The following is a 23,327-nucleotide window of genomic DNA, read 5'->3' as shown; positions in this document are numbered from 1 at the left end:
TGAGGATGTCTAATTCTAAGCTGATATTGGTTATAAAGCAGATTCTTGATCAGTCCTTGGAGAAGATTTGTCATTTCGTGAATCTAACAAAATATATTAAACCTATAGATTATTAAAATAGAACAAGAAACACAACTAGGTATAGAAAATGTAGAAAATTGTCAAGCTACTGTGTCAACTGTACAAATATCAGATAATACCCTCAAAACGACACCATAGAGCACTGCACACCAGAACAACTAGACACAAGAACAATTTTTTTCCCGAATGCCATCACTGCTAAACAAATAATTCCCTCAACACTGTCAAACTATTTACTAAGTCTGCACTACTATTAATCTTCTCATCATTCCCACCACTCATCTCCTTCCACTTATGACGGTATGACTGTAATTTTGTTATTTGTACTGAGGCAGAATAAAAAGGTCATAAAAGATTGCTTTTTAGATAATAAAAAAGGTGTGAAGGAGATGGAAAATGTCAAACCTCAAAGTTCAACAGTTATTTAACGAGCTGCTGGAAACTTAGGTACTTCCTGCAAGACATCTGTGACCTCATTCTGTATGAAGGGGGGAGTAAGATACTTAGCTTCTTTAACAGAGCAACAGGGGGCTATAAATAATATAACCAATCAATGCTGATATGCTATATTTCCGCATTTTGCTGCTTTTGATAAGTATATAAGTGCCTGTTGTTTCATAAGAGGGGGGTCAGATGTCGCTACGGCTTTATTGCTTTGAACCTTTTGCGCAAATAAATACAACTCCTTTTGATTCCGAGGTCTGAGTCCCATTATTCCCGCAACATTCCCCTTACGATTTACATTGTTATTGTTTCCTGATTGCTTATTTGTACCCTATGACTATCATTAAGTGTTGTACCTTATGATTCTTGATGAACATATCTTTTATGTACACTGAGAGCATATGCACCAAGACAAATTCCTTGTGTGTCCAATCACACTTAGCCAATAAAATTTTTTATTCTATTCTATCTATTCTATTCAAATACAAACAACCTAACTGTAACCTCAGAACATAAATCTGACTTCAGCTCTTCTTATGATGATGGTGTGAGTCCAACCCTCCCAGTGCAACTGAAACAAGTGTATCAAGTAGATTCACAATTTTTAAGAGTTTGGGACTCTTTCCCAAACTTTCAAGTTTGGGACTTTCCCATTATGGACATTAACAAGGCTGAGAATTCTTCAAGAAAAAAAAGATACGATAGCTATTTCAGTGAGGGAAAATTTAATGGGGGAAGATTTGCTTCAGACCAATTTACAACGTCTCACAGAACAACTTTGGGACTTTTTTTAATGGATATAAATAAAGCCGAGAACTTCTTTAGGAAAGGAGACAAGATAGACTCTCCCGAGAAGAAAAAGACTCTATTCTGTGAAGATAAGCTGGAGGGAGTGACTTAAATATAGTTTAATTAATTAGGATGGGTTTTTTTTTTTAAAAAAATTGATATATGTACTGTTAGAAAGCTTTAAGTTAGTTTTGTATTTTTAAAATGAGTATGTATGTATGTATGTATATACGTATATATTCATCTGCCGGTTCTTTAAGTAATGCTGAACAATATTCTAGATTTGAAAATATGAGAATGAATGATATATTATTCCCCACACCAAGGAAAAGCTGAAATGGTTAAAATGATTCTTTTATTCAAATAAGAGATCATATTTAGTTTTGTCTCTAGTTTGAAATTGCTGCCGAATTTTCTGTTTGCAATGAGAAGAAAAAAAAAAGAAACTTTGATTTTGTTTTTGTAAACTAGGCAGGCTTATTGTTATAGAAATGGCTTGTACATACTGTTGTATAAAAGCAAAAAGTTGTGGTAGTAATGTTGTTACCTTCGATTGTCAAAAAATATCCAAAGTTTTTCTCCCATTACACTATTTTTTTTGCTTTTCTTTTTTTTGCTTTTTTAATTTATATGCCGCCCTTCTCCGGAGACTCAGGGCGGCTTACAATGCGTTAAGCAATAGCCTTCATACTTTTGTATATTTATACAAAGTCAGCTTATTGCCCCCACAATCTGGGTCCTCATTTTACCTACCTTAGAAAGGATGGAAGGCTGAGTCAACCTTGAGCCTGGTGAGATTTGAACTTGCAGTAATTGCAAGCAGCAGATGTTAATAACATCTGCTTTAGTCCACTGTAGTACTGTACTACCAGGCACTATACCCCCTAACACCTCCTCTCTTCTTACTTTTCCATGTTTTTTTTTGTTTGTATTTTATACTTCAATAAACTAATAAAAAAGTTAAATTGAAAAAAACACTCACAAACATTTATGAAAATACTAGGGATTCACTTCCAGGCATCAAGATGTAGATGACACACAAAGCAATTTCTGCTTCTCCTGTTTTGATCCCTTTCCCCAATGATAGGAAAACAAGATTACACTTAAAATAAAGTAGATTTAGCCTAATTATTTATGTTTCCTTTCTGCTTTACTTGGGACAGATAACATGAACTGCCATGAGGCATTTTTTTAAACCAGAATAATACAACCACTAAGGAATTCCATAGATCTCCAAATCTTTGTTGAGAGGTGGGCCTAATTTGACTGATCGTAAATTTAAATTTCTAATTTCCTTGTGCTTTGTTCAGGAATAGCAGTATCATAGATTGAGTCCCCAAAGGAAACCAGAGGTCTCCTACTGCTCCCCCCTATAAAGTGCTAATCTCTTCCCTCCTACCTGAGTCAGGAATCCAGCGGCTCTTTCAGCTTCACCAATAGAAGAAGATGATTCCATGAACAACGGTGACTCCATTTTGTCCACTGGAAAGGAGAGAGACAGGATGGAAACAGGAAACGGATCAATTTCATCTTTTCTAGCTTGAAGGCACAATTTAAGATTTCTTCCTGTCCTGCCCAGGAAACCTCCATTTTTCTCTCTTCAACACTCTTGCCTTTCATAGGCTCCATCATGGGAGCCAAGAATAAAATGAGAAGACCAAACCCATCACATGCTGAAGAACAAACCTCAGATAGATTGTTCTAACTTTTTGGAACAACACATGGACGTTTATACTGTTGGCAACCAAAGTATTTGCTCAATCACTGTAAATTCTCCCACACTCTGCAGTTTGAAACCAGAGAAATTAATAATATTCTAGCAACCCAGGAAACATGCCTGCAAGGACAGGTGGTGTTGGAAATGGTCCAGCAGGGATCTGTGTAGGAATTTAGTCAAAATTATCTCTGTAGGAAAGCCAAAAATAAAGAGAAATCTCAGGATGGAGGAGAAGCCAGAATGCAACTCAAGTGTTCCCTACAAGAGTTGGTCTTCTAGGAAAGGCCAACCATAGGCTTGCTCTGAAGGGAGGGAATTCCTTTGTGCGCCTTAAGTCTTCTAGCTTGAAGAGGGAGTTCTATCTTTCTTTCTTATTGGGTCACTTTCTACTAAGTCCAACGACTAAGACATGAGAAGACACCCAGAATTAAGGATAACTAGACTCTTTCTAGAAAGTCTCCAATCCAGTGGAACAGTCTCCCCTTTCCTAGTGAGGTATCCTGACCTTGACTTTTATCCTTGGGGGATCCCTCTGAAAGAGAGATCAGGAGAAAGATTTGTGAGATCCATCCCATTACTCCCCATTCCTGGAAGGACATCAGAACCTAAATAAGCAAAGAGCAGTTAAGACAAAAAAGGATTTGGATTTTATTTTCTGTCCACGAAAATCCTTGTGTCCATCAGTGAAGATGGATGAGACCAATGGGAGAATCACTCCAAATTAGATACTCTTTGGAAGAACGCAAGAACAATTTCTCTAATGAGGTACTCTTAATCTACTTGCATTATTAATCTCCTAAACTCCATCATGGAGAAATGGAAGAATTCAAGTATGTGAACATCCCTTCATATTCCCCAAAAGAAGGTTCTCTGACCTGGGGCTCTTCCTGCTTCTTCTCTCCTCTGACAGGCTCAGGAGGGTTGTTCTAGCCACTGGCACCGCCGGGCAACAACTCTCCACTGGCTCTTCTGGCTTTCCAAAGATTCTCCCAGCCTCAGAATCTGAATCTAAATGGAGATATGAGCAGGGGATTCCTTTAGGCTTCCTTCTCTCCTCCTACCTGCCCCATTCTTGGATTCCCCCCACCCCCCCGGAGTGGAGCATACATAGTGGGCTTAGTCAGTCTTCAGCCAAGAGAGCGTCCCCTGCTGGCACCTGGGGTGAAATCGCTTTGGAGACTATCCAGGGCAGCCTCTGCCTGGAGTTGCACCTGTCCTGGAGAGCGAGCTCTGCAAGTGGCATCCTGGAGAAGCCAGGCGGAGATCAAATGCCGGTTCCGTTCTTTTGGGAGATCTATTAATCTAATCTCTCTGTCTGTCACTCCCATACACACCGAAACATAAAGACACAGGAGGGAGGATGGAGAAAGACTCACCATCAAAGCTTAAAGAAAAACAGGCTGGGAAAAACTAAAGGTTTCCCAGGAAGTAAAAGTGAATTTCCCTTGTGAGACCTGAAGCCACATGGGGTCCTCCTGTCTCTTCCCCGGAGACCCAATGAAGGTCCCCAGGAGACCAGGAACTCTGAGCGAATCTCCTTTCTGGCTGCTCCACCGCAAAGGGAGCGAAGGCAAAGGAGGAGCCCCCCCCCCACAAAATCATACGTGGTTTTTGGTAGATTTTTATAGGAAAGAAGCAAAGTGCCAAAGTCTTTTCTTTCTTTCTTTTCTTTCTTTTTTTTTTTTTGTTCAAGTGCAGTGTGCATTGTCATTCCACAATGTCTCAGGGGACTTCCTTACCCTCCCAGTTTTCTGCCTTAAGGTGTAAAAACAAGGAGTCCCAAAGATGCTTTTTTAAAGAGGCAACTGGACTTCCTTGTTTTTTTTCTTGGAAGACGTTTCGCTTTGAAGGGAAATAACAATGGGGAACAGTAATAGAATAAGTAGAATTAATGGGATATACTAATAGAATCAGTAGAAATTTGCTATTTCATTTTTTGTAAGAATTGCTAGTGCTAGTCCTACAATTAATCTAACCTGCATTTGGCTTCGTTAAACATTTGCTTCCGCTATGCATTTGGCTCCTGTAACACATGTGCTTATCTAACATACATTTGGCCTGTGTGAAATATTTGATATCTGCACATGTGCTCCTGCCATGAATCTGAATCTTCATCCATCTCAATCTTGTTTTTCTGTGCCACTCAATGCCTGGTGCATATCCCAGGTTAGAAACTGCATACATCATTATTGTCAGGGTTTTACGCAGAAGGCACATATGGGTGTCAGGGTTCCAAGCAACCCCCCCCCCAACAGAATCAAAACTCAAAGGCATGCATATTTCTCAAAATACAGATTTATTAGGCATCTCATATTGGCACATCTGGGGAAACCCGATTCTAAACTTCCCTTGGGTTTCCCCCTAGTTAAAAATACATTTTTCCTCCCCCTGCCCATGCAGACCATCACATGGCCCAATCAGGTCACAACCCAAAGTTCATCCAGACTCACGTCCTGTCTCCTCACACCTAATGGGAACATCCTTAGTTGTTGTGACTCCGACTCCCGAACCCGTTTTATCAGAGGGAGAAGACTTTGAAAGTGAAGGAGAGGAGTTGGCAAGGCCTCCCTCTCCAGGACCCTCCTCTCTGGCAATGCCTCAGGTGTCCTCCGAAGGCCAAGAGATAGGCCAGGAGCCAGGCACTTCCGAGCAGCCGCAGTTAGACAGCGACGGAGATGAGTCTTGGCTGGATCCCCGACAGCGTCGGAAAGATAAGCGCGCGCAGCAGAGAAAGAGGCATGCCAGAGATTAAGCTGAGTCACTGGACCACACCTCACAGGGGGATAAAAGGGGGTGTGGTGGCCATTCAGGCCTTGTGACAGACAAAACTGAAAAGCTAGCAAGTCATACTGTGTTTCTGGAACTTTGTTATATGCCCTCCTTGGATTTATTATGGACTGAAATTGATAATTCTTTGGTTTTGTGGACTTATTTTGATGTATCGGATGGAGGAGAAAAACCTCCCTTTGTGAGTAAAGTCTTTGGCAGGCAGCTACTGGGTTGCTGCCAATTCTGTTATCTCAAAGGAATTCCTGACTGCTGGTTTTATTAACTCTCGGCTGACTGTTTGTGTGCATGTGTGAGACGGGGACAGAACATTGGTTCTCAGAGGAAAGAATTGTAATTTGGCTACACATCCTGTGTTATCTCTACCTCCCCCCTCCCATTCCCACAGTTTGCCCAACCTCTGCTGTGGCAGCCCTGAAGATGCCAAGGAAAATGGCTCCAGGGCTGACAACGGGGTGCCCTATTACATTTTTGACCTGTGTTGCTAAGCACCCAGCCAAATCCAAATTTTACTACTGGTTCTGTGGGTGTGGCTTGGTGGGCATGGCAGGGGAAGGATACTGCAAAATCTCCATTCCCACCAGCGGTGGGTTGCCCCCGATTTGGACTGGTTTGCAAGAACCATTAGTAAAACTGGCAGGAGGCTCCACCCCCTGACCCAGACATCATCATAGGTGATCTGCGCATGTGCAGAAGCGAACCGGTAGTAAAGGTAAGTAGAACCCACCCCTGATTCCCACCCCACTCCAAGGGAAGGATACTGCAAAATCCCTGTTCCCTCCCCACTCCTGGGGAAAGGATATTGCAAAATCTCCATTCCCACCCCACTCTGGGGCCTGCCAGAGGTAGTATTTGCTGGTTCTCCGAACTACTCAAAATTTCCGCTACTGGTTCTCTGAACTACTCAAAATCTCTGTTATCGGTTCTCCAGAACCTGCTGGATTTCACCCCTGACCCAGCCCAGTTCTCTATGGCACCAGTGGGTCCAGTAGCAGATAAGATGGATGAAAACAGAGGGATAGCCAGGGATGAGGTAAGATTGATGAGGGAAGCATCCATCTTGCGCAGGGCCATAAGGAATGCTTTGAGGATAATGAAGCCCTGGACCAGGAGGACAGAATACGGTACCAAGCTGATCTCTGAAAATATAAAAGGTCGCCATACTTTCCCCAAAGTATGGCTTTTCCCTTGCATGCTCTTTGCTTGTATGTGGGGGGACAGTCTACCCAGCTCTTTGCTTTGGTCAAAATAAAAGCTTTTATAATCCCAAGCCTCCGCTTAAGCTCTTCTTTTGGTCTATCAGTGACTTAAGTGCACCCCTAAAACCTTATAGCTTCTTATCCAAGGAACTTCTTCAGCTCTAACTGGATGGTGGGGAATGAAAGGATTTATACTCCTTTCAGACAGCTTGTCATTTGCATTCTTTAGAGAGACATTGAGGCCACATGGAGGTCTATCTGTGTCCTCAGGGTGACCTGAGTGGCGCATTTTGGAGCCTTTGTGGAACTGCTTGCAAGGACTGTGTTGCAGACTAGAGATGGATGATGTCATATCACTCCCCCTCTGTTGAGAGAGGGCTGTTCAATTTTCAATTTTTCATCCATTTCCAGTCTACAACACAGTCCTTTCAGCAGTTCCAAGAAGGCTTCACATCCATTTGCACCACTCAGGTGACCCTGAGGACACAGGCGAACCTCCAAGTGGCCTCAAGGACTCTCTAAAAGGATGCAAATGACCAGCTGTCTGCAGCTTTTGGTAAATAAGCTGACCCCCTCCTCTTTGTGGCAGCCCCTCAAATATTGGAATATTTCTATCATGTCCCCCTAAGGCTATACCTAAATCCTGCAACCGTTCTTCATATGTTTTAGTCTCCAGGCCTTTAATCATCCTAGCTGCTCTTCTCTGAACTTTTTCCAAGGTCTCAACATCTTTTTTGTAATGTGGTGACCAAAACTGGATGCAGGATTGCACGTGTGGCCTTACTAAGGCTTTATAAAGCGGTACTAATACTTCATGTGATTTTGATTCTATGCCTCTGTTCATGAGTACGTTAAATTTCAATCCCACAGGGGTTTTGGGTCATGGATTTGGGATGCAGTCTGTGAGTCAGCTACCATTTGAGGTAGGTTGAATCAAAAATTGTGGCCCAATGAGGCACCCAGTTGAAGGTTACAAACAGACACAAGAGGTTTAGTAGTATATAGATAATAAAACCTTTAATGTAAGTAAGTTCTAATTGGAGACTCTTCAGGAAAAACACAGGGCGGGCTTCCCCCTTTCCCTATCAGCCTCCCAAGCAGGTCCACACTGCAGGGGTGTGGTTTATGGGCAGGGACTGGATGGAGCAAGAATCTGCCTCTTTAGGACCAGGGATTGCTCTTCATCTTATCTCCTGGGACTTGAAGGTGGTCCAGGTTCAGCCGAGGAGTCCAAAGGGAGGCTCCAGAGTGACCTTGACAAAATGGAATTATCTCTATTTGATTTAATTAGAGGATTAATCAAGAGAGGAGCCCTCCCTCCCTCCCTGTAGATGTTTCATATTAACAAAGAAGATGGGGCTACAATGGGGATGGCAGCAAAGGAGGGAGGCTGGCATCATTTTGCCAGAACCTTTGCAAAAGATCAAAAGAAGGAAAGGCAACTCACAAAAGAGGGATGCTCCCTTCCCTTCCCCTCTGCAATTTCCCAAAATTGTGTAGTGTTTTTGTGTTCAGTTGCATTGCATTTGGGGTCCCAAGTAAGGAAAAGCTGCCAAAACATCCTATTAAAAAATTAGGAAGCCTCCAAAACAGAGAATTTGGCCTTTTAAATTCTCTGTTATGGAGCCTCCACCACTTCCCAATACTTTTTATTTTTTATTTAATAGAGGGAAAATAGAAGATACTCACCTGCAGGTGGCTGGATGAGCATTGCTGGAAGGAGAAAACGACCCAATGAGAACTGTTCATGGGCTGAGGACTGAGGGGGTCCCCTCCCCATTGATAGCCCATAATAGGTTGCATGATGTTCGATTAATAACCCCTTAAAGAATAAAACTTCCCAAATAAATTTCTCAGGGGGACCATCGGCCATATGGGGGTCAAGGGAACTCTCTTTCCTATTTGCTCACTAAGCCTGATGAGAGGCCTCCCCTAGATCACAGGTGTCAAACTTGCATCGTCACGGCAGCATCACATGACATATCACAACTCACCCCCTTTGCTGAACCGGGTGTGGGTGTGGCCAGCATGTGATGCATCCGGTCCGCGGGCCCCAAGTTTGACAACCCTCCCCTAGATGGTCCCTCCCCACAACCTCTCCTCCAGCCCCACAGACTCACCTTTCTTGCTCTTCAGGTAGGAGAAGAGCCCCACAGCCAGGAAGACCACTCCTATCACAGCCCCCACAGCCCCCAACCAGAGCTTGCTCCTGGCAGAGCTGGAGGAACGGGGCTCTGGAGAAGGAGAAGGAGCCTCACCTGAGCAGGAGGATCAGGCCCACTTTCCCTCAGGAGGGTCCATTCTGGTTCTCCCCACAGAGAGGGTCTTTCTACCTTCTCAGGGCAGGATGGGATCCCCAGAGCAGGAGGGAAGGGTCTTACCCCACTGGACAGTGATGGGGGCCTCCAGGCTGGCATGCCCCACCTGGCAAGTGTAGACGTCCCCCCGCTGGGGCTGTGTCTCCAGCATCACCTGGAGCTGGTAGGTCCAGTCTCCATTCTGGAGCTCCTCCCCGAAAGCCACACCCTCCTTTTCTTGCCGTCCATTCTTCAGCCACTGGACCTCAATCTCCACGGGGTAAAAGCCCGTCGCGATGCAAAGGAGAATGGTGTTGGGGGAAGAGGGGTCCATCTTGGTGGGGGAGATGGTGACGGTGGGCTTGGCTGGAGGGAAGGAGGCACATGACAGACACAACAATACCCAGAACAGAAGACCAAACGCAGAAACCATTTAAATTTTTAAATTACAGAATAAAGGCAAAATAATAATCTTGACCTCTATCTAATAAAAAGAATGATTGATCCAATTTATACAGCTTCTCATCTCAACAGGTGCCTCTGAGCAGCAAACAGTTTTAAAAAAATAAAAACAATTATAAATATTACAAAAGTTAAAACGCATAGCAGCCATGCAACAACTCAAATCAGAAACATAACCAAGAAGCCAGTCCCTATATACCCTTGGCACCTCAAATGCTGGCATAGATAATAAAAGACCAGCAGGGTTGGTTCCATCCTGTTCTCAGGAGGTGGTTTCATGGCTCAGGATTCAAAGTCTGATTCCGATATGGAGGAAGTGCTCCAGTTAAAACCAGAGTATGTGAGCCTCAGGAGACCGGAAGCCAAGAATCCCATAAGGATGATCAAACACCTGAACAGCTGTGGCAGTCAGATGAGGATGATGTAAAGCTGTCCAGCCCAGAATGAAGACCACAGCAAAGACATTCTATAAGGCTTCTCACCAAGCAAGGGAGTACATTTCTTGAGAAATGACAGCTGGTTGCAGCCAGATAAAGGAGGCAGCTCTAACCCATGTTCCTCTGTGGGAAATGGTAATGGTAATCTATTATTCAGCTCTTATGTGACATTCCTGAGGATTCTGCCAGTGAAAGTCTGACCTCTGGACTGGCTGACAACCTTGACTCTGCTCTTGGAACTTTGGAATGATTTGGGACTATTTTTATGCACATTTCTGTTTACTCCAAACTTGGTTATAGACTCTGTTAAGATAATTAAAAATTTAATAGCTGGAGCAGTGAAGGGTTGGACAATGAGTAAAAACACACAGTTATAGCTAATTGGTTGAAGAGAGCTGGCCACAGCATGAGGGAATCTGATTGGTTGCTATGAGATTAAAGGAAGAGTTTACTTATATCCTGCCTTTTTTCCTCTGTGCGCTGTATGTGTTCTCTGTGTTTTACCTTATGATGTTCTTGCTGTGTTGATTTACCTGACAATGCGCTTGCCTATCTTATTTACTATAAATATATTTATTTATATAAAACTGGTTCATGTCAGGGTCCCTGACTCCATTTAGACACCGCAATTCCATGACAGACTGTTTTAGTTTGCATTTTTTTGCTTTTGGCTGACTTTTGAGTAAACTGTGAGCAACCTTAGCAACAGTGTGAGAGTCAATATTTGAGACCTGAACCAGGATAGGTAGAATGGTCCACAAACTGGGTGCCGTAACCAAAAAAAAAAAAAAGGGGGGGGAGGACATGTTTTCTGGACCCACCCACCCACCCAATATTCTTTATCTGATGGTACCTGATGCATGCCCGTCCTTTCTGATCAGATCCAATGGATAGGAGCAACAGGGGAGAGATGGTCTTTCAATTAACCCTGTCCTAAGCCATGAAGGCCTTTAAACCAGCACCTTGAATTGATCTGGAAGCACAGTGACATACAATCCAGCTCACGGAATTGCTGTGTTACACGTACCAAATAGCGGGTGCTATTTACAACCCATGCTGCTGCATTCTACGCTGGTTGAGCTTCCAAATGTTCTTCAAGGGCAGCCCCATGGGCAGTGCATTGCAGTAGTCCAGACGAGGGGTCATATGGGACAGTGAGTTGGTCCAGAAATGGACGGAATGGATTAGGATTAAGGTTAACTCCCTTCCAGCCCCCTCAGTCACCCTTCGCAGCCCCATTGTTGCCGCCTACCGCTCGATTGTAGAAACTCCAGCAAAACTCTCAGGACAAATGGTATCTCGGCGAATGGGCCGAGTCGAAAGGCAAGGGATGAAAGGCCAGAGGCCCATTAGCCAGGGAGAATTGCCGGGGGTCGGCCAGCAGAGGAGGAAAGCTGGCTGTGACTGGGCTGAGGCAGGTGGCTGGAGGTGAAGGAGGTGTGGCCAAGGGTGGAATCCTGAAGGTTCTAGACCCGAAATGGATGCAGTCTCACATCAAAACCTGGGAAGGTTCTGGAAAAGATAAGCAACGGATGTGCGAACACTTAGAAACCAGAAAAGCTAGAAGGCTAGAAGCCAACGTGGGTTTGTCAAAAACAGAACCTGCTTTGTTGCATTCTGTGACAAAGTGACTAAATTAGTGGAGCGGCGAAACATTGTGGACCTTAATTTTCTTACCATTGAATTGCATTTTGTTGGCTAGGGCCCAGGGTTCAAGCCTGTCAACGTCCTTCTGGATCGGGAGCCTATCTTCTAAAGCAGATGTGGGGGACAATGTTCCCTTTATGACCTGTGGACCTCAACTCCCAGAATTACTGAGCCAGGTTGGCTTAGGAATTCTGGGAGTTGAAGTCCACAGGTCATAAAAGGGGCCATTGTCCCCCACTCCTGTTCTAAAGTGTTCACCTCAGCTTCATGTTGTCTGCAAATTTGATGAGTTCTCCTTTTATCCCCTCATCTAAATCATGGAAGTTTTCCTCTTATGGAAGAAAAATTCAATTCTGTGGTAACATATTATTTTTGGAAAACGTGGACTCCGGCGTGGAATCTTAACAACACTTTCAGTTTTCAATATTATTTCCCTGAAAAGGCCAAATTGCAACAAACTCAGTTGAAAGACTTGATTTGCACAATTCTTGGTCTCTGAAACGCTATCAATTGGCAGAAATAAATATTATTATTGCGCAACAAATTAAAATGCCAAAAACAAATGTAGACAAAAATGTAGGCAGAATAAGAGAGAATCCAGTTATTCTCTACATTAACAATTCAGGGTTTGTGATGTTGGATGTATTTCTTATGACCTGCAACTCAAATCCTTTGCTAATTCCCTTTTTCAAATCTTTGGAAATTGATTTGTTTTAAAATCCTAAAATGCCAAATGCACTATTTCTGAGACTGAGGTAGAAAGAGAGAGAGAGAGAGGAATTGCCATCTGGCAGAAAGTGGGAGAATCAAACATTCCCTTTGATCTCTAAATATTTGGCAGGATCTTGCTGGGTTTTCCCCAGAATTATGTTGGGGAAATTTTTTGGAGAGGATTAAAGGAATCACAGATTCTGGGCAGGAAGAGATTTTAGATCCTGAGAACAAGAGGAAGATTTCCTAGATCTGAAAACATAGAATAAATAAGGAGTAAATCTTTATAGGGCAGACTTTTAATGGGTTAAACAAAGGGGAGTCTTGGTATTCCCCTCTCCAGGATGGAATGGGACAACTTGTTGTAGCCAACTCGCCGTGGCCAACTTGTTTTCAGAGACAACTCACTGCAGGACAATTCAATTCGATTATTTAAAATAATTTTAAAGATCGTTTTAATTTTTGTCATTCACATTTCATTTTGTCCCTCCTTCGGCATTCTTGGTTTAATGATTCGATTCCATCATTTCTTTGATATTACCGGTAGCATAACTCTTGTCCCGCAGTGAGTTGGCCATGGCAAGTTGTCAAATACCCTACCCGGGAAGCCCCTCCCTCCCGGACTCACTTCTTCGGCCAACCACAAACCCCATCTTGGCCGCCTCGTAGTTGTGTGCACAGAAGCGATCCACTTCAGCCCGCTTCATCATCAGAGTGATCTTGTTGCTGTTCCACTCCTTGGCCTCCGGCTGCCCAAACTCTGTGATGGCCACATGCTTCCCGACGTGACTGTCGAAGCGGACAAACTCCTGCCGGTCATAGAAGTACCTGTCCAGGTAACGCACCCGCTGCCTCCCATCGAGGGGGAAAAGACAGTCAGTCTTCTCCTGGTACAAGAAATAGACTGCAAGGGGGAGGGAGGAGGAAGAGGAGGAGGAGGAGGAAGGCCATCATAATGGAGTCCAGGGACACCTGAGCAGGCCGTGTGCTGCAGCGGCCAAAAGAGCCAACAAGATCTTGGGCTGCATCCACAAAGGGACAATCAGAGGAGCCCAGGAAGGGCTGCACCAGTCAGACTGAGGCTGGAATGGGGTGTCTCGTTTGGTCTCCCCAGTGGGAAAAGGAGGCAAAGGGGCTGGAAAAGGGGCAGAGGAGGCCAGAAGCCTACAACCAGAGGCTGGGGAAAGCTGGTCTCTTTTGCCTGATGGGAGAGGAGGAGGAGGGGAAGAGGAGAGGGGGGAAAAGAGGGAGGAGGAGGAGAGGGAGGAGGAAGAGGAAAACCGAGGAAGAGAAGGAGGAGGAGGAAGACCAAGGAAGAGAAGGAGGAGGAAGAGGAGGAGAGGGAAGGGGAGGAGGAGAGGGAGGAGGAAGAGGAAGAGAGGGAGGACGAGAAAAAGGAGAGGAGGGAAGAGGAGGAGAAGGGGGAAGAAGAGGAGGAGGGGAAGAGGAGGAGGAAGAAGAAGCTGAGGAGAGGGGGGAAAAGAGGGAGGAGGAGGAGAGGGAGGAGGAAGAGGGAGGAGGAGGAGAGGGAGGAGGAAGAGGAAAACCGAGGAAGAGAAGGAGGAGGAGGAAGACCAAGGAAGAGATGGAGGAGGAAGAGGAAGAGAGGGAGGACGAGAAAAAGGAGAGGAGGGAAGAGGAGGAGAAGGGGGAAGAAGAGGAGGAGGGGAAGAGGAGGAGGAAGAAGAAGCTGAGGAGAGGGGGGAGGGGGGAGGGGAAGAGGAGGGAGAGGGGGGAGGCCATCCTAATGGACTCCAGGATCCATTGCAGGGGTGCTATTCAGCAGGTTCTGGAGAACTGTTAGAAATTTTGAGTAGTTTGGAGAACCGGCAAATACCACCTCTGGCTGGCCCCAGAGTGGGGTGGGAATGGAGATTTTTCAATATCCTTCCCCCAGGAGTGGGGAGGAAATGGGAATTTTGCAGTATCCTTCCCCTGCCACGCCCACAGAATCAGTAGTGAACAAATTTGAATTCCACCACTGATCCATTGCTCCCAGCTACTACATGATCAAATAATTTTGGGGATTCACCCTGTTTTAATGCAACAAACTTTGGGAATTCCAATTCCGGGTTTAATTTAGGGCCCAGAAGGTCTGACTCTAGCCCAGCCACGTGGGATGCCTTGCGAGACAGTCCCAGAGTTGCCGCCTTATGACTCCCTTCCCGACTTTGGTCACATCCAAAGAAGAGGGGGTTCACTCTCTATCTTCCTGGGAGGGGAGGGGAGGGGAGACCACATGGGGTCTGAGACTCCTGCAGGATTATGTATCTCTTGCCCTTGACCCCTTCCTCAAAGTCACTTGCTTTCTTCCCCCACCAGCACCCCAGACCCTCTTCTCCCCCCACTGAGCCCCCTCCTTACCAGGGAGGGGGAGCTTCTTCCCTCCTTCGCTTCCAGGGTTCTGGGTCAGCACCCCCACCAGCAACAGCAGGGGGACCCCAGCATTGCCCATGGATGCTGCCCCACAACTTTCCCCCCCACGGGAGGGGAGACCAAGATGCGCTCAATCTCAGAAGCTGAATTGGTGGGTCTGAATTGGGGACGGAAATGTTTTTTTCCTCTTAAAATTGGCGGAAGAAGCAGAAGGACCAATGGGAAATCTCCGTTCTGCAGCGTCATCAGTCTCCAAGCAGGGTCTCTCTTGACTTCACCCTGTGGAGGAGATAGTTCATGGCAGAGAGAGAAACGGAGAAAGTGGGAGATCCTTGCAGTCTTGAAGGGAGGAGCTGCACCTTAACGGGGCGTCCCTGCCAGCCCCAGAGGGGATCCTCCCTTCCTTTGGTCTGTTCATTTAGCCAGATCTCTTTTTCTCTCTGGACTAGATGTCCTTTTAGGCTTGCTTAAGCCCCCCTGCGTACCCCCTAAACCCAGATTGGGAATGCAGGGACTGCATGGAGGGAAGAGGAGGAGGGGAAAAGGGGGGGAGGAGGAGGCGGTGGTGGAGAAGGAGGGGGGAGGAGAGAGGGAGGGGGAGGAGAGAAGGACAGGGGGAGGAGGCGGCCTTGGAAAAGGTGGGGGGAAGGATTAGGAGGGACATGGCGACCTCTTCCCACACAGGCAGGGATCTCTCAGGGCAGGAGGGGAGTGGATTTATTCTTCAGGCAAAACTACAAGCAATGGGTGGAAATTTTTTTTAAAAAAAAAAAAATTATTTAGACTTCTATACCCTTCATAGTGCTTTACAGCCCTCTCTAAGCGGTTTACAAAGTTAGCATATAGCATATTGCATATTAGCATATTGCATTAGCATATTGCCCCCAACAATCTGGGTCCTCATTTTACCCACCTCGAAAGGATGGAAGGCTGAGTCAACCTTGAGCTGGTGAGATTTGATCTGCTGAACTAGCAGTCAGCTGAAGTAGCTGCAGTACTGCACTCTAACCACTGTGCCACCTCGGCTCTTCCACAGGAAGCTCGGAAGTTCCACAGGAAGCCATCCAAAGTTGAGCTAAGGAGGAATTTTCTGCCTGGGAGAGTGGTGAAGCAGGGGAACAGCTGGAGGGCCAGGGGTGCTACCACGCAGGGGACAAAGTGACAGAAGGAATAACCTCAAGGAAGAGCCGCCCCAAGACAAGGGTCAGGGAAGAGGCACATGAGTCTGGGCCAGATCGGTACTCTGAGAAAATGATGGTCTCTGAGCTTGGCTGTTTGGGTGCTGAAACGCACCCAAACTAAGAAACATCTAGTAAAACTAGGAAACATCTAATACCAGCACTGATGATGTTCCCTAGCTGGGTCATGAAACATTTGCAAGAAAACCACCCAGCTCAGAGAGCACCAAGGACAGTTCAACCATGAGCTATCTCCTTTATTGGTTCTCATGACGACAAAGGGAGGGAGGGGGAAGCGCATTCAGACATGCAGGATTCTTTTCCTGCGACTTGATAATAAATGCAGATTAGCCTGCATGACTCGGTTTCCTTGTCTGGTCTACCTGGAAGGGCTGACACTTGTCTTCTGCTCTCCTGAACATCCCATCTTCCCTTCTCTCCCCTGAACACTTCCAGAGGAGCATATATACAGCATAAAGAATAAATACTTATTGCAATAGATATATTTACTGTACATATCTGGCATTTTATTCTTTATACGGTTTACATACAGAATAAAAAATACTTATAGATGTATTTATATATCTGGCATTTTATCCCGTACACGGTTTATATACAGCATAAATAATAAACACTTTAGATATATGTACATATCTGGCATTTTATTATGTATACTGTTTATATATAGTATAAAAAAATAAATAAATAATTTATATATCCAGCATAAAGAATAAATACATATATTTACTGTACATATCTGGCATGTTATTCTTGATACTGTTTATATACAGAATAAAGAATACTCCTAGAAGCACGAAGCCGAAAACACCAGCCTGAAGATGACGAATGAGACTTTGTTGAAACGTCGCCAAGACACTTCCAATTTTACGTGGGAGAAAACCCGAATAACCAAAGACCTACAATAAAGAATACTTATAGATATGTTTATATACCTGGCATTTTATCCCGTATAGTTTATATACAGCATAAAGAATAAATACTTTACATATATTTACATATCTGGTATTTTATCCTGTAATATGGTTCATATACAGCATAAATAATAAATAATCATATCGATATATTGATATATGTGGTGTTTTAATTTTTATACGGTTTATATACAGTATAAAGAAGAAATAGTTATCGATATATTTATAAATCTGGTGTTTTATTCTTTATAATGCTTCTATCTTCCCTTAACATATTAAGAGAATATGAGTCTTCTGCAGGCACCGGCCTCCTCAAAGCTTCCTTCGCTTTCAAAGACTCCCAATTTCTCGCCCATCCAGAAAAAAATAAAAAATAAAACCGAAAATGCAAATAGGGCTCTTTGCAGAAACGAAACAAAGCCCCCGAAAGGCTCGCGGGCTCTGCGAGGGCGGGGCTGTCAGGTCACGAGGCCGTTGCAGCAGCGGCCCCGCCTACGCGGTAATCTATCGCGTTGCCCCCGCCCGCCCGCCCGCCATCTTGAGACCGGGCGGAAGTGGCTCCGCGGTGGCGTCCGCTACTTCCGGTTTGCTGGGTTTTTTTTTTTCTTCCCCTCCCCTTCCCCTCCCCCTCCCGCGAGGTGAGAGCGACGACCGGTATCCGAGGGGACGGGGCGGTTGGCGGGTGTCGCGCGGTTCCGAGGTGAGACTGCCGTTCCCATCGTCCCCGGCGAAGCGGGGACTTCCCTTCCCTTGCCGGGGGACCCTCAGAAGGACTTTGAAGGGGCCCCCGTCTAGCTGCAGGACTACACAGTCCATTATCCCCAGGCAGGCGGGGGCGGGCGACGGTTAACGGGCTGCATCTCCCATCATCCTGGCCGGCTGAGCTCCGTCTGCCTCGGCTGGTAGAAAAAAGAAGAGCCTCTCCCTTTCCAGAGGGGCTGGACTACAAGTCCCATCCTCCCCAAGAAACGCAGGCGCTCCCTCCCCTTGGCTGGGGGTGGGGGAAGGAGTTGCCCTTTGGGGGCTACATCATCCCTCCCCCCCCCGGGCTGTGGAGCATGGGCCCATGCCCTTCTGGAGGCTCAGCTATACTTATGGCAGTTTCCAAAAAAAAAAAAAAAAAAAATCTGCCAAATTTATTATTTTGTAGAGATGATGTGGAATTTATTATTTTTATTTATACACATACAAAAGTGTGTGTATGTGTGCACATGTATATATATATGTGTGTGTGTGTGTGTATGTTATATGTATACCAGTATTTCTCTCTATCAATTTAGCTCTCATCTCATCTCACCCTTCCTTTTTTAAGTGTTTTAATTGTTTTGTTTATCGTTTTTAATTAATGGGGCCAAATTTATATATATATATTTTTAACTGTATTTTAATATTTGTATTTGAGGTTTTTACTTGGCTGTTCACCGCCCTGAGTCCTCAGGGAGAAGGGCGGTATACAAATTCAAAATAAAATAAAATAAAATAAATAAAAATCTCATTCTATTATCTATATCTATCTATCTGTCTATCTATCTATCTATCTATCTATCTATCTATCTATCTATCTATCTATCTCTATTACCTCTATCTTTTATCAATTTATTATCTATTATCTCTACTATCATCTCTATTATCTATCTCTATTATCTCTATCTTTTATCAATCCATTATCTCTATTATCTTTACTATCTATTATCTCTACTATCTATTATCTCTACTATCATCTCTATTATCTATCTCTATTATCTCTATCTTTTATCAATCCGTTATCTCTATTATTTCTGTTATCTCTACTATCTATCTCTTCTATCTATATCTATCTCTACTATCTATCTATTATCTCTATCTATCTATCCATACACACACACACACACACACATACATAGGTAGTCTTCGACTTACGACCACAATTGGGCTCAGAATTTACATTGCTAAGTGAGAAATTTGTGAAGTGAGTTTTGTCCCATTTTTACCATTTTCCTTGCCATAGTTAAGTGAATCACCGCAGTTGTTAAATTAGTAAACACGGGACTGTTAAGTGAATCTGGCTTCCCCGTCGTTTTTGCTTGTCAGAAGGTCGCAAAAGGGGGAAATCACATCACATTTCGTTTCTCATCCAAGAAACTTCAGTTGTGATGGGCTGGGCTGGGCTGGGCTGGGGATCCAGTCAGACGCTGCGACCGTCATAAATGTGAACCCGTTGTAAATCATGTGACCATGGGGATGCTGCAACGGTGATAAGCGGTCATGTCACTTTTTCAGTGCCATTGTAACTTCAAACAGTCACTAAATGAACTGTTGTAAGTCGAGGACAATCTATACTGTGAACCTGCTGGGAAGGAAGCACCTCTGGATGTAATATTCAATGTAACCAGATGATTGACGTTCTTCTGTTCTTTGTTCCAGCGTGAGAGAGAAACAAGAGGAGCCTCGGCACATGCAAGGAGAGAAAGACACAATGGGTGAAGCTCTGCAGAAGAAGCTACAGGGGGAGCTAGAGAAATATCAGCAGCTGCAGAAAGGTCAGGACCTTCTCCAGGCCCTGCGGGGTCTTCCCATTCCTTCCAGTCACTCCTGGCCATTCTGCAGGACCCTGCTCTCTGGAGATGGCAGCCATTTTAGAAACACAGTTTTTAAAACGGCCACCCAGTCGGGGCCCGGGCAGATATGTTGAACCGCAGCGCCCATCTTCCCCAGCCAGCAGCCCACCAGCCTGGCTGCATGAAAACAGTAGGAGCCATAGTCCCACACTTGGTGTGGCCACCAAACATCTACTCACAGCTTGTTAAGGTGGGTCTACAATGGCTGGTGAGGCTATCTGGATTCCCACTAGCGCCTTCTCGCCCTCATCTCCCCATGGCATCTTTGCCCTTTAGCACCTGCCTCTCAGAGTGCTGGAGCATGGTTCCACTTAACCTTCTGGGTGGCTCCCCCAAACCAGCCACAGCCTATCTTGCATCCGGGAGAGCTGGTGCAGAAGACAGAAGGAAGCAATGTTGTGACTCCCCCACAGAAGGATCCCCCTGGGTCCCCCTGCTGACTGTGTGGATGGCCTCGGGCCCTGAGTGCTCTTCTCCATCTGAGAGGTTGAGCTTTTCAGCAGTATTGGGGGGCCACAGAACTCTGTCCCTCTCCTCTGGACCTGAGGGGGTATGGCCGCTGGAAACAGACTCAGGAAGCCAAGAAGGTTCCAGGTAAAGGACCCTAACCACAAGGGGGGTGTCTCTTCTCTTCACCTCCTCACAGAAATGAGCAAATGCATGACAGCCCGTCAGAAGCTGGAGGCTCAGTTGACAGAGAACCATGTGGTGAAGGAGGTGAGGTCAGGGCTGGTCCTCCCCTTCCCTCCCCTCCCCTCCCCTGGGCTCCCTTTCGGCAACAGCCCTCCCCCTCCTTCTCCTTTTCCCCCTCCAGGAATTGGACCTGCTAGACTCCTCTAACTCTGTCTACAAGCTCATCGGGCCAGTGCTGGTGAAGCAGGACACGGAGGAAGCCAAAGCAACCGTGGGAAAGAGGCTGGAGTACATCACAGGGGAGATGTAAGTGGGTGGGGGTTCCAGGGTAGGGCCTCCAGCTCCCAAGACAGTCTACCTCAGGGTCCCCACAGCTCTTCTGGAGCTTCTCCCCGTGCTCAGGCGCTGACCGGCCCAATTTTCTCTCTGCAGCAAACGCTACGAGGTTCAGATTCAGGACTACGAGCGGAAGTCAGAGCAACATCGGGAGGCCCTGGGCCGACTGCAGCAGGAGTTCCAGCGGACCCAGGGCAAGGTGTCTGTCAAGACCTGAAGGGGCAGCGCGGAGGGAAGGGTGGGCCGGCTGGCCCCCAGGCCTGCCATTCGGGCCTTTTGGATCCCTTCGAATAAAATTCTGTTGGACCTTTTGTGCGCCTCATCTTTTGCACTGGGTCTTGGGGAGGGTCCAGAATTCCTGGAGGAAGATGCCCAGTGAGGGGAAGGCATCCAAAGGTGGGTGCAGTTGAGGTGCTTGGGTAAGTGAGCTCAACCATGCGAAAAATCTATGTATTTTATTGTTTGGCTGTTCACCGCCCTGAGTCCTTTGGGAGTAGGTCGGTATACAAATCAAATAAACTAAACTAAAAAGACATGACAAATCTTCCAGACGTGAAGACAACGTTTCTGTGACTTCAGACGAGGAGGGACAAAACCTGAGCATCTGTGAGCATCTTTGCCTGACTGGGGTACAGACCGTATTCCTCTTGGAACCTCTAATTCAGTGGTACCCAACCTTTCCAGCTTGGTAGCTTGGTCCAGCGTAGGGTGGTATGTTAGTAGCAGATGGACGCATGCGGGTGCAGCTTCATCTGTGTGAGCGGCAGGTCTGGATGGACCTGCACTCGGGAAAGGAAAATGGAGAAGCATTTGTGCTTGCGCATGAACCTCTACTTGCGTGAGTGGAGGGCTCTTGCACGCTAAGCTCCATTCACACGAGTACAGGGCATGCAAGCGCCTGCCACTCCCCCCTCAGGTCGGGCCGCCAAATCATTTTTCTGTGCCGTTACTTTGAACGGTCACTAAGCAAACTTGTAAGTCGAGGAGTACCTGTATTCTTCCCCCTCCTGAGGATACAGCCCCTCCTTTGTTTCAATGTTCCATTTCCCCAGGGAGAGACTTGCGTGCCCTGCCACCAGTTGGGTTGAAGCACTTAGCCAAGCCTGAAGACCACCAGATCCAGATCCTCTGCACATACTAGCCATTCTGAGATTTCCCCCCCCCCCACCGTCCCACATTCCTGACAGGTGATCTCAGGGATCCATTGCTGTCTGCCCAAGAAAGCTCCAATCTCTTCCCTGCTTTGGATCCCCCCACGTTTCTCCATCCCTTCACCCAGCTTTGGTTCCACAGGAGCTTCATCTCCGTGGCTGTTCTTCTTGGAGTCAACCCCCATGGCTTTTATTTGCTCTACTAAAGGATAGAAGAATAAAACTTGAAAGTGCTGCAAGTATACATTTCGCCCTTAGTGAACGTGTATTTTAACGAGTTCCTAAGCTCAGTCACTCAGCGATCAGGAATGGCTTCTTTTAAAAGGAAGGGCAGAAAGACAAAGAGACGCTGATTTTTGCTTTCCCCGGGTTTAATTTCGCCCCTCCGGAGAAAAAAGGGTGAAAGGCAGATGCCGGTTCAAGGCTGCGGGAGGAAGGCTCTAGTGGAGCTAACAACCCCTCGGCGCTTCTACGCTTCCATCAGCAGAAAGTCGGAAGAGCTCCCGCAAGACAACCGCACGCTCGGCTATTTTGTGCCCATCTGAGCGTCGCGCATGCTCAGTAGCGCTCCGAGCGAGCTAGGCTGTCCCTCCCGACTTGGCTTAGTAGCCTATAGGCTGTAGGCGTTGTGCTGGGGGTGGAACATAGATGGCGAGAAAGACCACCGGGTCACGTGATCCTGGGGAGCCAATGGCAGGCGAGAAGCGCCTGTCAGGTTTTGGCGGGAAACGGGAGTCTCGGAATCGCCTCAGCCGCTTCTCTGCTGGGCATGAATCTCCCTCCTCTCTTTGAGGAAAGACATATACAAACATACACTAACCACTCTCTCTCTGACACACACATACAGACACAAACTCCAACCGAGGAGAGGCAACCCTGAGCTTGAGGCCCCAAAGAGAGAGAGAGCAGCTTTGACAGAAGTGATCCTCTGGTGATCTCCTTGGTCCCCTAAAGGGGAACTCTGGGGCCTTGTTTCCCCTCAAGACCATGGAAAGCCTTTGGCAGCTTCCCCATGAGGACATAGGATCTCCTGATGGTCTCCCAACCTGGTCTCCACAAAGCTGAAATTTCTCAGCTCCTTCCCTCCAGGCAGAGGGTGGAAAAAAGGGCCATAAAATAATCTGACTCTGTGGAAGAGGTGGATGTCCTGACTCAGCCCCAAGGAGAGAAGTTTGTTTCCTCTGGTGTGAGTAGCCAATAATCACAGAGGTGGGAAGGAATATACTTAAAACTTTTATTTCTGTAACAAGAGGGGGAAAAAATCCACACTGGGGACTAGAGGAACAAACCAAGGAATCTCTGGTGGGCCCTCATACCAACAAGTTTATAAACCTCACAGATCTCAGATTATACTAGCAGTTTTAATTGGTTCAAGGCATCCCATAGGAAGTCATGACTTTGGGCCAGTTTTGCTTGGTCTCTGGGCACATTTCCACATAGGGGATGTCTAAGTGAGTATTCTAAACTTTATTTGGTCTTTTCTACTTGCAGTGGTTCTAGCAGCTTCTCACGGCTTCTCTTTTTAACAGAGTGCCATCCACCTGATTGTCTTG

The 23,327-nt window shown here is 46.1% G+C and overlaps 2 protein-coding genes across 5 annotated transcripts in view; one reads left to right on the top strand and one right to left on the bottom strand.

Moving 5' to 3' along the window:
• Positions 1-15,143, bottom strand: part of LOC117660204 (H-2 class II histocompatibility antigen, E-S beta chain-like) — a 325,613-nt gene extending 310,470 nt beyond the window's left edge. For 2 of the 3 annotated variants that reach the window (XM_087884905.1, XM_087884906.1), the window contains exons 1-3: positions 14,936-15,143; positions 13,200-13,475; positions 9,399-9,680 (exon numbers count right to left, since the gene is read on the bottom strand). In XM_087884905.1, coding sequence (XP_087741031.1) covers positions 9,399-9,680; positions 13,200-13,475; positions 14,936-15,026 — 649 coding nt within the window. In that variant the 5' untranslated portion in view covers positions 15,027-15,143. Of the gene's footprint in view, positions 1-8,017; positions 8,271-8,706; positions 8,731-9,137; positions 9,252-9,398; positions 9,681-13,199; positions 13,476-14,935 lie in introns of those variants that run through there. The other variant, XM_034408263.3, reaches the window with a different exon arrangement.
• A 2,466-nt stretch (positions 15,144-17,609) lies between these two features.
• Positions 17,610-20,934, top strand: PFDN6 (prefoldin subunit 6). Of its 2 annotated transcripts, none has more exons than XM_034408265.3 (5): positions 17,610-17,757; positions 19,461-19,576; positions 20,301-20,371; positions 20,469-20,593; positions 20,720-20,934. In XM_034408265.3, the coding sequence occupies exons 2-5, from the start codon at positions 19,492-19,494 to the stop codon at positions 20,838-20,840; spliced, it is 402 nt and encodes a 133-aa protein (XP_034264156.1). In that variant the 5' UTR covers positions 17,610-17,757; positions 19,461-19,491; the 3' UTR covers positions 20,841-20,934. The 2 variants fall into 2 exon arrangements, with proteins under 2 accessions (XP_034264156.1, XP_087741055.1); XM_087884929.1 differs by having other exon boundaries at positions 17,677-17,695.
• Positions 20,935-23,327: the final 2,393 nt, after the last annotated feature.

This window comes from Pantherophis guttatus, chromosome 2, assembly GCF_059756535.1.
Source record: "Pantherophis guttatus breed Tessera chromosome 2, ASM5975653v1, whole genome shotgun sequence".
NCBI classification, from domain to species: domain Eukaryota; kingdom Metazoa; phylum Chordata; class Lepidosauria; order Squamata; family Colubridae; genus Pantherophis; species Pantherophis guttatus.
This window is presented reverse-complemented; position numbering and strand designations above follow the sequence as displayed.